Raw genomic sequence first — 15674 nt, forward strand, 5'->3', positions numbered from 1 at the left:
GGGTATTTTTAACTACCGGATGCAAAGGCAAATAAAATGCAATGCATCTTTGGAACCGAACCTGACCAGTCATATCACTCTGCCTGTCACACCACCTCGGTTATAAGAAAAAACCCAGCAATTAGCGCTCCCCTGACACAGTAGAAGCGAAACAGCTCCATACTGCTCGAAACCTCGAGCCCCTCTCTAAACAAGAAGGCCGCTCAGCACCAGGGAGCAGCGGTTATGTATTTAGAGGAGTACAACTTCCCCATGCACATTTTGAATCAGAAAGCTTCTAAAAAATATGAATCTTCATTTCTACCTAGGAGAACTTTTTACAACCTCTGCTCTCTCCTGTGCCCGATGAAGGGCGAGCATGCCCGAAAGCTTGCAAATAAATACAATAATTTGTTTGCAAAGATCTAGTTGGTCTAATAAAAGAGACCACCTCTTTCACGAGTTTCGAGTCTAAAAAACAAATTATCCCACCCACACATGTATATTGAATTATATACTCCACTTCTTGATTTCCCCCCGGGCAGGCGGGGGGGGCGGCTTAAAGCCCCTCCAAACATTGCCACCTTTTACAGGCAAAGGCACAGAGGGAATTAAGCAGCTTGCCAAATATCAAGCACAGAATCAGAGGCAGAGCGACCAAAATCACATGGGCATTTTGACTCTCTAACTAGTCCCCTCTTTAACTAGTCTTGGAGTTTAAACTTCCAAAAGCAAGAGACATTTACTGCACTTGATCCCTGAGGATGCACAATTCCAAAACTAATTGCTCATTAATTTGCACGAGGTGCTGATAGAAGACACTTGAAAAAGTATTCCTTGTTGCCTGTCCTCTTGCATCCTTTAAGCTGGGAAAGACAGGATACAGCGGGATGCCAAGAGGGACAGAGGAGAAGGTTGATCCTGAATAAGGAACAGAAAAGAAGCCCCCAACCCCCCCCCAAAAAATAAAATTAAAAATAACCACACTGAACATCTGCAGTGCCACTTCCAGAGCACAAGAAGATGCTTTTAGGCGCAAGACTATACAACCTTGGTAGGAATCGTCTGCTCGATGAACAGCACATCATGATCGCCTCCTCGTAGGATAGGTAAGGCAGGCTCACAGTCAAGACAAGAAAGCTACAGGGAGTTCATCCTAATAATTGCCGAGGAAGGAGGCAGAAGCTGACATCAGAATAATTACAGGCTACAGTGTTAGGCAGGTGGATCCAACAGGGATGCTTCCCACACACCAGTCAAATGCTTAAAAGGACCAGATGAGCCCTACATGCAACTGTTAAACTATAACCAGTTCAAATGTTATTGGCAAGTGAATATAAGGTTTGTCCCCACGTTATTTCACGCCAACAGCATAGCAATGCATCCAAATCACCATGGGCTTTTGGCAAAATTCCCACTGCCCCCTCAGACACTTAAATCACTTATTTCTTAAGGTCTTACTCTAGAGCTCAATGCCAAAGGAAAAAAATGGGATTCCTACATTGAAAATCTCAGAGCAGTGTGGCTGAGACCAAAGAAAGAAGTTATTTGTGAGCAGGAGGGCCTGGAGAGTGGACTGGACAGGACACTGCCATGGATGAGCTGCAACGACCAGCAGACATCTATATTCAGCTTGCAGAGCGTTAGGATGGCAATCCTTCGCCCCATGCACCAACAGGAAGGATCCATCCCAGATGGAGGGAGGGAGCGAAGAGCTGGCTGAGGACTCTAAAGTCACTGTTCTTGGCAGCTCTCACTTAAATGCAATCTCTGGAAGGCCTCTCAGGGAGACCACTTGCTCCACCATTTCTTGCCTATACATTTTGCTCCACTTGTTGGCACGTCCCCTCCTCCTCCATCGGGCAACACCTAAGGGAGCACCGGCAAGCTCCCTCCCGATTCACGGAGAAGGTGATAAACCAATCATGGCAGTATCCTGGTGCCTATGCAAAATCCTGGGTCCGTTCCTACAGCTCCTTCCCAGCTTTGACGGGTTCCCCACCATCGCTCACCCACTAGTACTGTTCCTACAAGGCTATTCTGTGCATTTATATTCCTCCCTCTCTGCCTCACTGGAAAACCTGAGCTCTAACAAGTGCAGATAAACCCATTAACGTTCATCCAGAATAATACACCATATGCCTTTAAGCCCCGCAATTAATCCAAAGACTCTCCTATCACTGTCTATACACACAGGGCAGCCTTTAGGAGTGAAAACGAATTAAAATCTGAAGGCAGCAGCCAATCCCAATGTTCAATAGCCAAGGCAGCCAGCCATCTAGCAAGCTGGTAGCAAAGCCTGGAGACTATACAGGAATCGAGATCAACGGTATGGTCCCCGCGGCCGCCGGGGCGTGTTGCAATGCAGTTTGGAGCGCACCAGCTCCAAACACGTGCCAATGCAGTCGAAACAAAAGCCAGCCATGCAGCGTTGTGAATGTGGTTAATGTACAACCGGTTACGGACAGAAGTTCATCACATCACCAGGCTTTGGAAGAACAAAGGGCGTCAGCCTCACTTCAGCTAGTCGCGCAGCTCCTCCGCACGGCTCAGCCTTACCTCGTCTCCGGTCACAGTGCCGGGAACAGAACCCACGAGTCCTGAACTTAGCAGCGCTTGCAGAATGACCCTCCTTAAAGGCAAAGTAATTTTTAAAAAATATATAATAATCAAAGACCCGTCTGCTTATTCTACCATTTACGTGAGAGGCCCAGTGTGTCGGACATGGACAGTGCAAACTATTGTGTAAAACTCCACAACTGATGGAAGCAAGACGCAGGAAAAGAAATCCTGGTGCTTTTGGCTTGTGTTCACACCCTGAAATTTGTTCAAAAGATGGGAGGGACGGGAGTCATGCTATACAAAAGGTCAGCAAAATGATAATATATTTAAAAAAAAAAAAAAAGCTGGAGCTTTTCACCTTCAGATCACTGTTTCAACCCAGGAGTAAACTACAGTGGCTGTAATTTGAGGGTTGTTTTCTGGCCTCGGTGAAATGAGTTTGAGGTCCAAGCCCGGCTGCCAGGGGACAGGCAATGATGGATTATGAGATTCGGACACAGTTGGTTGCTGGCAGCCTTAGCAACTGCAACTGCGGTTCGATCAGATGGTGGCACATCCATCCCTGTCGCCCCCACGAAGCACCTTCGGTGCAAGCTGAAGCTCGCCGCTGGGATGGCAGATACCGGCCCCGGCCCCGGCCGAGCTGTGCTTTGTGGATAAAAGAAGGGCTTCCATACCCACAGCCGACTGAGCACCTATAACCCGAGCTAAATTCACAGCTCTCTTTTCACTGAAGGAGCCTAATCACAGGGCGGGATCACCAGAAATTAAACGCTCACTAATTACAGGGCACAGCAGTAACTCCTGTCACTGGGAACGTTAGTGCGACGAGCAATTTGCACGTCTGCCCTGGCAGAGGTAGGGGGCCGTCACTGCTCCAGCTGGGCCATTAGATCCAACAGACCAATTTTCCACAGTCCTAAATTAGCCTCCGTGACAGGCTGCTGCCCTCGCGGCACCAAACTCCAGACAGTTGAGGACTGCTCCGTACCCACGTTTCAGGGTGGCACCGTTTGCCTTGACAAGCACGATCCACCGATGGTTTTTTGTGGTCACGCAACTTGACTGCCTAGCTTATATCATAGCTCGTCACAAGGCACCAATTATCCAGATACGTGGCTGCCATTTAAATGGAAGTTAACGACAGAAATTTAAAAGGGTTTTCTCCTCCCCTAGTGCCGAACCGAGAAGAATTTGCTCTGACCTCCCCTTAAATGATTCATAATTTCTCCCGTTGGCTGGCAGCAATGGAGCAAGGCAACCCTCTATTCCCATTTCAGAGTGAGGTAAGGTGAACGTGCCTGTAGCGAGAGACTATTCATGAAGCAGGGAAGATAAGATACTCGCAAGAAAGCAGTTTCCATAGGAAAAGCAACCGTCCGGCTATCAGAGCATATCTGCAGCCATTCAGGCAAAAGCTAGAAAGAAGTGCCATTAAAGTCTTTACTCTATCCAGAGTCAGCTGGTTTTAATTGTGGCCAAAACCCTACTTGTATCACAGGTGAGATTTAACTAAGATACAGATCAGTTTACCTCCGAGCAAGTCACGTAGTGCCTGAAGTGACTTTACAAGTCTTGGGGTTTTTTTGCAAGAAACCCATCTCTTGCAAGGCAGCACAATCTATGAAAATAAATATGGATCTAGGCATTAGGAGCTAACGAGCTCAGCCCTGCTCTGCCACAGACTTGCAGTCTGGCCTTGGATGCATCACTTCCCTGCTCGATGCTTCCAAGGGCACGTCTACATGTTCATTAATGCACTTTTGTTAATGCACATTAAAATTTAGTAGTTCCATTGTGAGGTACTAGGAAAAGGCTCATTAGCCTATTTTAATGAGCATTAGCAAAAGCGCACTTTTTTGTGATGCTTTAATACACGTTACAATAGGCTAATGTGCATTAAAGCACACATGTAGACGCACCCTGTTTCTCCTAGCTGTAAAATGGGGGAGCTCCAATTTAAAGTGCTTTGGGAATGGAGAAGCAAATTCTGATCTCTCGCCTGTGAAATCAGGTCAATAAACCCATTCCCGATCTGCAATGTTTTTACTTAAGCCTAGTCTAGTCTCTCCTATAACATTAATATTTCTGCCTAACCAGGACCTCTCTGATGGTCTTGTCCTACAGCAGGCCTCAAAATGAAGGAAACGTCTTTAAAAAAATTCAGGATAACGAAAGCAAAGTGAAGAGAGAGTAATATAAGCGATTTGATAATAAAAGTAATAGAACAATACTTACCAGCGTTATCTTCCATTTCTCTGGTACGCTCGTTTTGTGAAAAACTGCAAAAGAGAGGAAAACCAAAATTGAAACATAAGGTGATAAAAGAAAACCTTGCATTTTACCAAAGGCACCGCCTAGTTTAGCTTCACTGCCGGAAGAGGTCTTCGTACATCCTCACGAAACCTGGGCGACGTCCCACCCGGTAAGGTTGGGGATGAAGGAGTCTCCACTCCTTTGCAGTAACAGAGGAGGAAGTCCCAGCGTGATATTGAAATTCATCCCAGATAGCTTCCAGTGTCACATGCAATGGGTCTGAACAGGTTTTTTGGGGTTGATTTTATTTTCTGCTGCTGCTATTCCACTCAAATAATCACTACAGCACAACAATCATTTTTTCTGCATAATATATGTTGCAAATCCAAATGGGTTGGGGGTCAGGCTAGATGATCTGTTCAGGTCCCTCCTGACCCTAGCTACTATGAAATGCCTGTAACATCCAGAAAACCTCTACACCTTCTTACCCTGGTGCTAAGTGCACCACCAATCCTACCCAGAATAATATGCATGCAAAATTTTTTTTTAAAAGTAGTTTAAAATGCAACTTCCAAGTCCCTTCACATCAACGTGGTTTGACTGCGGCAGCAACTACGCACCCAACAGGACAAAAAGCCAAGTGCTAACCCAGTACCAGATTATGACACGCTGAGGCCCTAAGCTACGTCCAGTTTAAGAGGCCCCATACGATAAAAATAATGCACAAAATCTACGAAAATGGGTTTTCATGAAATTTTAAGATGAATCATTGTTATTTCTGCACCAATGTAAGAACTCAATATGCATAAGAACTGTGTAGCCATATAGAAGTCTATGTTTGTCATATTAGGATGAAAATGTCCAGTTTTTCTTTTTTCTTATTTAGAGGCCCCTCGTATTGTGAGGTCTTAAACTGTAGCTTAAGCAGCTTAAGCTTAAATCCAGCACGGCACAAAACTAAGAGGCTGGAGTCTGTTCAAAGGAGCTTGCAGTACAAATTCACAGGGACTGATGACAAAACCAGAGTCCGGAGTGAATGCAAGGTATGGAGAGAGGTATTTCGAGAGTCACAGTGAGCTCAGGACCCACTTAGACAGGCGATTTCCAGAAGACACCGTCCATCATTTCTGCTCAAACCTTCAGCAGTAACAAACTAAAAATACTCTCATTTCACCTTGGTCTCTGGTAGGCAAGAAGCACTAATAGTTTACTGACCAGAAATCCCAGGAGGTTTCCCACTTTAAGGTGTGTTTTTCCCCCTTATGATCTCACACGGTGCAGCAGCATCAACAGGGTACATGAAGCCACTACAAGGCTGCATCACCAAAGGAGACAACACCTTGGCTGGAGGAGAGTTTTTACAAGGTATTGCAAGAACTTCCCTGAATTGAGGAGTGGGGAAGTTGCAGCAAGGGAAGTCAAGGTTGGATATTAGGAAAAACTCACTAGGAGGATGGTAAAGCACTGGAACAGGTCACCCAGAGAGGTGGTGCAGTCTCCATCCTTGGAGGTTTATAGGACTTGGGTAGACCAAGCCTTGGCTGGGATGATGTAGTTGGGGCTGGTCCTGCTTGCAGCAGCAGCAGCTTGGATTAGATGTGACCTCCTGAGCTCCCTTCCACCCTCATTTTCTATGATGCTATGCTTGGTCTAAAGAGCCAAACTGCTTATTCTCTATGGTGCCATTCCAGCAGTGCCCTTCAACAGGAAAATCAGTCCACCATGAACAAGGAAAACCATACCAGAGCCTAGGGTCCAGCTCCCTGTTGGAGCTGTTCTAACCCATATAGCGGGGTGGAGATAGCATGGTATCAAGATAGGAAATAGCACCTGCTACCCAGCAAGCAGAACACGCCAAGGCCTAACCAGCATGCTAAACACTTTGTTAGTCAATCCCCTGGCTCCAGATTGCTACCTCTGCAGCAATTCCAGCCAAGGCTGCCCGCTAGCACTGGTACAAAAGCACTCTCGCTTGGCTCGGCGGCGAGGACACTACCTGGAAGGACAAAACACAAGAGCTCGAATGAACTGCACACGCAGCTTCCCACCAGGGACAGCCCGGCTAGTTTACAGCCTCCTTCCCCCCAAACCAGATGAGCCATCATCCCCTCAAAGCTCAGCTGGCAAGGTAGAGAACATCTGTAGATCAAGCCTCCATACCTACAGTCTCCGAAGGCAGGAGAGGAATGGAAACGGCCCCCTCCTGACTAGGGCATCGTCAGACAAACAGCCGCCCTCCTGCCACCGCTCCCCAAGGGATGTTGCTTGCTTTTCCCTTTCAAGGACGCTTCTGCATTGGCTCTGCTCCCTGAGATCTGTTTACTACAAAGGCCACATTTGTGATTGGAATACTAATTCTTCCAGCGCTCTCCCCACCGATTGCCAAGTGCCTGTACTGCAAGGACATCTGCCGCCGACGAGCACGGCCGGAAGTCATATTAGCCTCAACGGGAGAGGCTTCTCCCTAGCACAACACTAAAGCAAAGAAGCAAAAATCATCTTATTATTCTACAGAAGACAACGCAGTAGGAAAGGGCACTGAGGTCTACTGGTACAGTTCGGTCAGGATGCCGAAGTTCCTGCCTCTCCCATGCAACTATGCGAGTGGGAATAGGATGCCTCAATTTAGAAACCCAGGAAATGCCTTAGTGGGCTGGATTAGCGGTCCCGCTAGTTGAGCTCCCCGTCTCCAATAGCATCCACTACTTCAGAAGGACTTCTGCAGCAAGACGGTCCTAAAATAATCTAGTAGGCAACAGTTGATCCGTCTGGATCATGGTGTATGCATGAGAGGTCACTAGGACCTTCAACAGGTTTGCCTGGGCAGGAGCATGGAGGGGTGGAGGCTGCCCAGACCTTCCTCCCTGTAGACCACCGAGGTCAGACCGAGTCCAGATGTTCGGTACCCCACCAGCTGTATTTACATGCACATCTGGGAATCAAACCTGGGTCTCGCTAAGGCAGACAAGGACTCTACCACCGAACCACAACAGCAGGGCTCAAAGTTTGGGAGCGCACAAGGGCTGCTACCGCAGGCTGACGTTCAAGGGCCCACGGCCAGCCGCGAACAAGAAGAGGATATATTGCATAGCTTTTATCACCTTTCCTACGGCAGTCCTGCAGTAGCGGGCACACCTCACGTCTATAGTGCCCGGGTCTTTCAGCCTGTTCCACAAGTCAAAAGACATGGGTTTCCTCCCAAAATTATTTGAGTTCTGTGGAAAGCCATAAAAGTGCCCCAATCACAAGTTCCTCCTGCTCTAGAAGTCAGAGGTTGCCTTAGCCACCGTGTATACAGTCCTTAAGAAATGTTTTGTGTTGGTAGGTTTGTTGGGGGGTTTTTTGGACAGTCTTGCTCTCTACAAGTGTTTAATCACTTTTAGAAACCAACTACTGACTTCAATGACACCCTGTGACTAGGAAGTTAAATCGTGTGCTGAATGGAAAAGGCTTTTTTTTTTTTTTCCAATCAGTTTTAAATGCACCACCTCGCGATGTTATTGGCTGCCCTTGTTCTTGCGTTATGAATCCAGGTAAATGGGGTATGTCCTCCTTGTCTAGGAAATAACTATATCAAGTCCCCTCTTAATGGGCTTCTCCAAGACAAAGTTGCTTCATGAAGTCTTTCAGATGCTTGGGTCGGAGGGGGCCTCAGCAGATCATCGGGAGTCAATCTCTTCTAATCAGTTTATGCCGGCGTCTTGCTTCCATCAGCCATTTCTGAACCCCCTCTTATTATGCAAGAGCCGTTTGGAGATGGTCGTGTCATGCATTGGAGGGTATAACTGATTTATAATAGCTCTGCACCATTTTTAACGGCTCTCCATTTTATTCCTTACGCATCTTAACATGCTGTGCTGTAATCCCGAGTCTTCCTTCTGCAACCGATGCTCAGTTATTCGTCTCAAGCTGACATTGGTAGTTTCGAACACAGCACGAGTAGTTTAAATTGTTCCCCCCGACCCAGGTTATTTTTCAGTCGTCAGCGAGTCCCCTCTGCCTTGCATTGCCCATTCATTTAACTGGGTCAGGACCGTCGGAGGGCCCACACCTGCCTCCAGCCTCGACTAGCCGAAGGCGTTTTGATAGCCGCAAATTTTGCCTCGTTGCCCCCATGGTATATTATCAATTTTTTACAACACTGAAGCTCATATAAAAGCTTGTAGTGATCTGCCAGGAACCTTCTGCCATGATAGGAAGCCGTGAAAACAGCTAATGTCCTGGCAAGCAGGGCTTTGCTTTGATATGGATCGTGGTAGCTAATGAAAGACACAATCACAGCACCATCGTTAAGCTGAACAGCACCTTTTAATAAATGTTAAGACAACCAAAGAAGCCTGCTCTCAAACAACGACCGGGTCCAACCACAGAGGGATTCACTTGTGATTTGATGTGGTGCCGACAGACGCGTTCACTGCGTGTTGCTAGCTCAATCGTGGGCTGTACGCTACAATACACCCCACGCTGATTTTAAAAGGTATTTATATTCTGACAGTGGCCAGAGGTGCCATACAACATCCACTACATGAAACGCTGGGCAAACACAAGTAAGAGACTGTCCCTTCCCGGAAGAACTGAATACATTTGCAAGACAAAGGGGAGAGGAAAGGGTTGCAATTAGCAGGCGAACTGAGGCATGGAGATCAACGCGGTGTAGAAGGTCCGAGGCAGATTTTGAGACTTGAAGCCAGTTTCCAAGGTCTCATCCTACAGCTTGGGGTTAAGACGTTCAACTAGCCCTCCTCCTTGCTGCGTTAGCCCCCAACAGCAAATAATTCAGCCTTGCAAAAAAAAGGGTGCAACAAAAAATCTGCCAGCCGAAGCATTAGATCCGCTGGCCCATCCGTTCCCATGCAAAACAAATGACATCTCGCACCCTTGCCAAGCAGTTACACGCGACAGCAAGGCGGGCGTGGAGGTTTTTGCAAGGCTGAGATAACTTACATCATGCTCCGATATGCTGCCCACGGCGCGCCATGCACAGCCCTCACGGGAAGGGGCTGTAATAACTCAATTAATCTGCCAGCTGTAAGATTAAAAGCAGGGAAAACAACATTAAAATTCTGCCCTACAAAGGCGAGTAGCTCGGCAGCACCGAATACTCCCCGGAGACGACGTCTAGCAAGTCTAATGCCTAGAAAGGGAGGCAGTTTGCTAGAAGCCAATGGATGAACAACTGGAAATCAGCATCCTGGACAATCCCGCGCAGTCGAGGCTGATGGTCTTCCATGCTCGTCTCATCCGTAGGTGTGAAGATGGTTGATAAGGTTGACCCGGGATCAGACTCTGCTGTGGCTCAGGCACGTTTCCACGCGGGGTGGGTGGCTCTGGGGTCTTGGTTCGGTCTGCGAGACTTTCCGCCGCTCCCATTTTTCCATCTTGCGTTGTCATTGCAAAGTTTCAAAGTACCGAGATCCTTGCAACAAACTCTTCCTCGCTTGGCGGCGGTCTTGGGCGATAATCGCCCGTGAATTGATGTTGATGGTGCATTTTTAAAGTTGGCCTCGAGGACATCCTTGTAACGAATGCCTCCTCTGCCTCCTCTTCAGCGTATGCGTCGACTGAGCTGGGAGAACAAAGCTTGCTGCAGGCGTCCGGAGCCGCACACCCGGATGCGGTGGCTGGTCCAGCGAAGCTGAGGTCTTGATGCTCAAGGTGTTTGCTTGCAAGAGGACGCTAATGTTGCCATGTCCGTCTTCCCCCTGGATTTAAAGGATCTTCCGCAGGCAGCGTTGATGGTACTGCTCTAAACCAGCATTTTATCTTCAGGATTACATCTCTCAAACCACACCGTTTTGCCCCGTGGTACGCCTAGCCACACATGAGGATGCTGGAATAGTTTCACATAATCTAATAAGAGGGAGGAGCTGTCAGCGGAGACGCAGCATGGTCGGGAAGCACTAGGTCACGGATGGGCAAAATGCAGCCTACGGGCCGGATGCAGCCCGCCAGGCCATTCAATCCAGCCTGTGGAGCCCCTAAAAAATTTAGAAAATTAATATTTATCTGCCCTGGGCTGCCTGTCATGTGGCCCTGGATGGCTTGCCAAAACTCAGTAAGTGGCCCTCTGCCCGAAATAATTGCCCGCCCCTGCTCTAGGTGGAGGTTGGCTGCCAATGCAGTGCTCCCCTCCTCCAAGCCTACGTTGACAAGAATACAAATCCATTCACCAGAACATGATAGTTAAAAACTTTCCAACCTAAAGGAACTCAAAGGACTTAAAAAGGCACATCTGCACGTAACATTTGAGTTTTGGGGATGGGATGGAGATCTTAATGGCAAGGTCTTAGATGCCAAGAGCACATCTGGCTGTGCTTGCTACCCTAAACCCAAGAGCTACACACAAACATGCACCAGGCCAACAGCCAGAGGAGCCAGGCTTTAGAAACCTGAAAATGATGCAAGTTGCAGCAAATGTTAAGCCAGCTCTTTCACAACAGATCAGTCTGATAGCTGGCTTCCTATGAAACGACACACATCACCTGTCAGCAGCACAGTAGCTACCTGTGGGTGGCACGATAACACAAAAGTTATCGAAACCAGCTCTGAACCAAAAGGTGTTTGCATTCCCACTCGCCGGTATATGGATTTTAGATCCTGACTTTTGCCGTACAACCAACACCAGCTTAAGAGAAACTACTTAACAGCACATGCTGGAGGGAGCACTGAACGGGAGTTTGCGAGAACCAAGCTCTGTCTCTGGTCTGGCCTGCTAGGCAGCCTTGGGCAAGTGATTTCCTCCCTCTGCACCTCAGTTGTGTTGACTGTAAAATGGGAATAATGATTCCAGCCTCTTCAGTAGAGCACTTTGGGATCTCATGAAAAGCACTAGATAGCATAGCATGTCATGGAAAGCAAAGGGCCTTGTACCTACTAGGAATGGCCCATGTACGCTGCACAGGACTCGCACAGCGTGCTGGGAGTGTCGAATGGCTTATTCGATTTATAAGCCAAATACACCCAGTGGAGTCTATCTGCATACAATTCTACTTTAAACAAACCAGATTTTGCTCATGCCTATCAAGACAACAGCCTTTTGGATGTCTTCATCAAAAAAAACCCCCAAAAACCAATTTCCCTTGTCCAGCAGCTGCAGTGCACACTGCACCAGCCACACAGACCAAGTCTTGAAATAAGAAATCAACACTTAAAAGGAAAGCATGACACAAAATTAACCCTCACTCTTCTTTCCAGGCTCTTGGTTAGCTGGCAGTACTGTCAGATTTGTCACTAGCTCCGTTTATAAATCGATCAAAATTTTCCATTTAATACTTTCTGAAGTGTGCATAAGGATTTGGGGCTGATGAATGACAGGATTAATCATCTCGGAGGCTGAGGCTCTGGATTTACCTAGGAAACAATGACAGCAGTATAAATTTCCCCGTACACTCTCCTGCCAGTGTAATTTAAGGAGACACCTAGAGCAGGAAGTTAATCTGCGTTAAAAGGTAGGATGTGAAATTAAACTCTAGCTATTCCTCATTTGCTTCCAGAGGCGGGTGCTCTTACACCCGAACAATATTTCAGAGTGAAGCTAAATTACTCCTGTGGGAACGTGCTGATCCTTATTTCTAAACAAGGACTCCAGAATAAGACCACATGTGCAGGAAGCTGATCAAATATAGCTATTCCAAAAAAACTCACGGTGGAAATAAACCCTGAATCTCCTCCAGGAGAAACCACCGAGCAAGAGGTAGCTCCAGGCTTCTTCCGCCCTCACTACACTAACGCCCGCGGTTGTGCGGGACTCATGCAATGGAGGCACTGACGGAAGTGCAGCCTATACCCCAGTTCAGGTCTCACTGGCTTCAAGAGTTACTGGGACACATCAATGTCCCATTTCTGCACGGCACACTGGAGATGGACACCAGCCGGGACGGCACGTGAACTAGTTATTGATCTAGACAGGAAAGGCTTTACAAAGCGCTGCAGGGCAAATGATTTCTGCCCAAGAAGTATGAAATAAATTTTTGACCCACAGTCAAAGGATCATTTAAATCCATCAACAATCGCTCGCTCCACGCATCCTTCTTCTGACTGAGAAGGAAACTAAAAAACGTTAAAGTCTCTTGAGCAGATCTAGAAAAGACCCTAGCAAACTGACGTGGAGGCACAACATGCAAAGCACAAGGGCGATCGGAGAGGACAGGTGGGACCGAGCGCACCAGGTTCTTCAAGTCCCATTTTTATTTATTCCATTATTATGCATTTTATTTTCTATGTTATTCATGTTATTTATTTTGTTTGTTGATTTTCATTATTTTACTTAATTGATTTTTATTAATTTTATTTTCACTTGAATTTACTGATTTTCATTCATCTGTATTTATTATGCCTTTTATTTTAATTTGATTTTATCTGTTTAATTATTATGCATTTTGTTGTACTGATTTGATTTTATCTATTTATTATGCATGTTGTTTCATTACTTTTATCTATGCATTTATTATGCATTTTTTATTAATTTTGTTACTGTATGTTTTATTGCGTTTACTGCATTTATTTTATGTTTTATTTTATTATGCATTTTGTTTTATTTAAATTCATTTATTAATTTATTTTATTACGTGGTTAAATTTATTTGTGTTTTATTTTATTTGTTTATTTATTTATTTTAATATACATTTTAATTTATTCATTTACTTTATTATGCATTTCAATTTATGTGTTTATTTATTTGTGTGTTTCATTTTATTCGTCTATTTTAGTATGCGTTTAAATTTTTTTTTTTTTGTGTTTTGTTTCATTTTATTCATGTGTTCATTTATTTTAGTATGCGTTTAAATTTATTTATTTACTTGTTTGTGTTTTATTTTATTCACGTGTTCATTTATTTTATGCTTTTTATTTATTTTATTTAGGGATGGATGGCCAAACAGGTGGTAAATACAAACATTTTTAGTGGGGAAAAGTATTTCATAACAGACGAGGATTAAGCTTCCGCAGCCGCCAGCTTGCCCTGTGCAGCGTACGCAAATCCCAATGCTCAAAGACAGCTCCCACATACAGCAAGGTTAAATTCTTTTCAACAGAGCAAAAAAAGAGAGCAAGAAACATATGAGTAACTTAAAGAAAGATTCAAAAATCAGAACCAAGACTGCCAACAGGCTCAAGCTGCGGATAGAAAATCATGAAAACGCGTGAAGATGCTGCGATCTACTACTCCAGGATCCTGGGCTGGCCGCAAGAGCTACCTGGTCACTCCTGCTCTCCCTGGACAACCCCGCTGTGATACACTCGTGTTAGGAAACCTCCGAGCTCCCGGGTGTCATCCCTGTCCTGAACGGATATGGCAGGCCCAACGCAAGAGGAAGGAAGGAGGGACAGATTGAACACATTTCGGCGCAGAAGACCAGGTATCCTGCGTGATGTTATCTCTTCCCTTCTGCACAGCTGGCCATAACGGCATGGCCCGGCCTCTCGCTGCTCTGTAACTAAACGCCGCTGAATAAATATTTCAGAGCAGCTTCTTTACCCGAAATCGAAGTCGCGGTTTCATTGTCTCCGAAGAGCACAAAATTCACCCCCGCGTTGCAAGTCCCAACAGCACAAAATCAGACATGAGCCACCGGTGCTTCGGAGGCACGGCCGGGACACGCAGGAGTGCCGTTACAAACAGGCCGAGAAAAAAAAATCAGCCCAGCCTTCGAAATCCTAGAGCCGGAGCCCAGCCCTGCACCTGAGCACACGCTGTATAAATAAATAATCAGCGTCGTGATAAGAAGCACAAAAGAAACCAACTGTGAATAGAGGATCAGGAAATACCTTCCGTAAAATGTCACCCTGCGCTGGATTTCTTCTCTAGCCACCCATTCCTACGGGCCTGAAAAGTACTTAAAAACCAGTGTGCCTTGGAAAGATTTAAGAGGAATGCATATGCTAAGAGGTACAACACAAACATTAAGACTCAGACCTCTTCGTAGAGGTGATCTCTTTTATTAAACCAACTAGATATTTGCAAAAAACATAAATCTTTATTTGCAATTTTTTGCAAATATTTAGTTGATCTAGTAAAAGATATCGCCTCTACCAAAAGTTCGGATTCCTTTTGCCTGTAGCCCAGCGCGGCTACAACCTGCATGCCTGAAACGTGAAGACTGACACGTCGCATTTCAGATTCAACACCAAAACGCAGCCAGATAACATACTGCTTTTTACGTGTCATGTTCCCATTGAAAATAACCTGATCTTCTTGAACACCAATGAAGACTGCAAGCAAAGCAGGCAGCAGGGCTCCTTAGGATTTGCTTGGCAGCTCAAATCCCACGTCTTCAAGCAGCCACTTGCCTTGGCGCACTCTTGCACGGCACGGTACAAACGCTGTCCTTGACCCACCTGACCGAGGTGGCGAGGGTTATAGGTCCCATTTCCTGCTATTCCTAAAATGAAGGGAGCAGGCAGCAGTTTAAAAGCCAAGCAGAAATAAGGAGTAGCAAGTCAGAGAGCGGGGAAATCGGAGGTATGCAGAGTTTACCAGAACTCCATCAGGACCGCGGAGGTATCAATTCCCGTGCACGCGCCTGCTGGATCGCTAGGGATAATCTTTGCAAAAATCAAGGCACTGACCAGTTAACTTTAACTGCACCCACTATGCACTAAAAACCAATTAAAAAATGTCACTCAACACATTAACCCCAGCATTTCCTGTACTAGAAACCTCTGGGGATGCCCTCCAACGCCACTGCCCTAGCTTGACCCTGCTCGGTGTCCGCATGCACAGGCCAGCCCACGTATCACATGTCACGGATGCATTTTACACCCAGTGTCCAAAGCCCCTCTAGGCAGACAAGAGTCTTTGGGTAGACGTGATATCTTTTATTAGACCAGCTAAATACTTGGAAAAATTGTTATTTGCTAGCTTTCGGGTACAAACGCGC

General features: G+C 46.2%; 1 protein-coding gene across 10 annotated transcripts in view; it reads right to left on the reverse strand.

The window, feature by feature from the left end:
- Window positions 1-15674, reverse strand: part of PHACTR4 (phosphatase and actin regulator 4) — an 84475-nt gene that overhangs the window by 46559 nt on the left and 22242 nt on the right. For 7 of the 10 annotated variants that reach the window (XM_059729475.1, XM_059729473.1, XM_019490245.2 and 4 more), the window contains exon 2: window positions 4780-4823. In XM_059729475.1, the coding sequence (XP_059585458.1) occupies window positions 4780-4795 (16 nt within the window). In that variant the 5' untranslated portion in view covers window positions 4796-4823. Of the gene's footprint in view, window positions 1-2538; window positions 2612-4779; window positions 4824-15674 lie in introns of those variants that run through there. The other 3 variants (XM_059729478.1, XM_059729477.1, XM_019490237.2) reach the window with 1 other exon arrangement.

Source organism: Alligator mississippiensis, chromosome 6, assembly GCF_030867095.1.
Source record: "Alligator mississippiensis isolate rAllMis1 chromosome 6, rAllMis1, whole genome shotgun sequence".
Classification (NCBI taxonomy): Eukaryota; Metazoa; Chordata; order Crocodylia; family Alligatoridae; genus Alligator; species Alligator mississippiensis.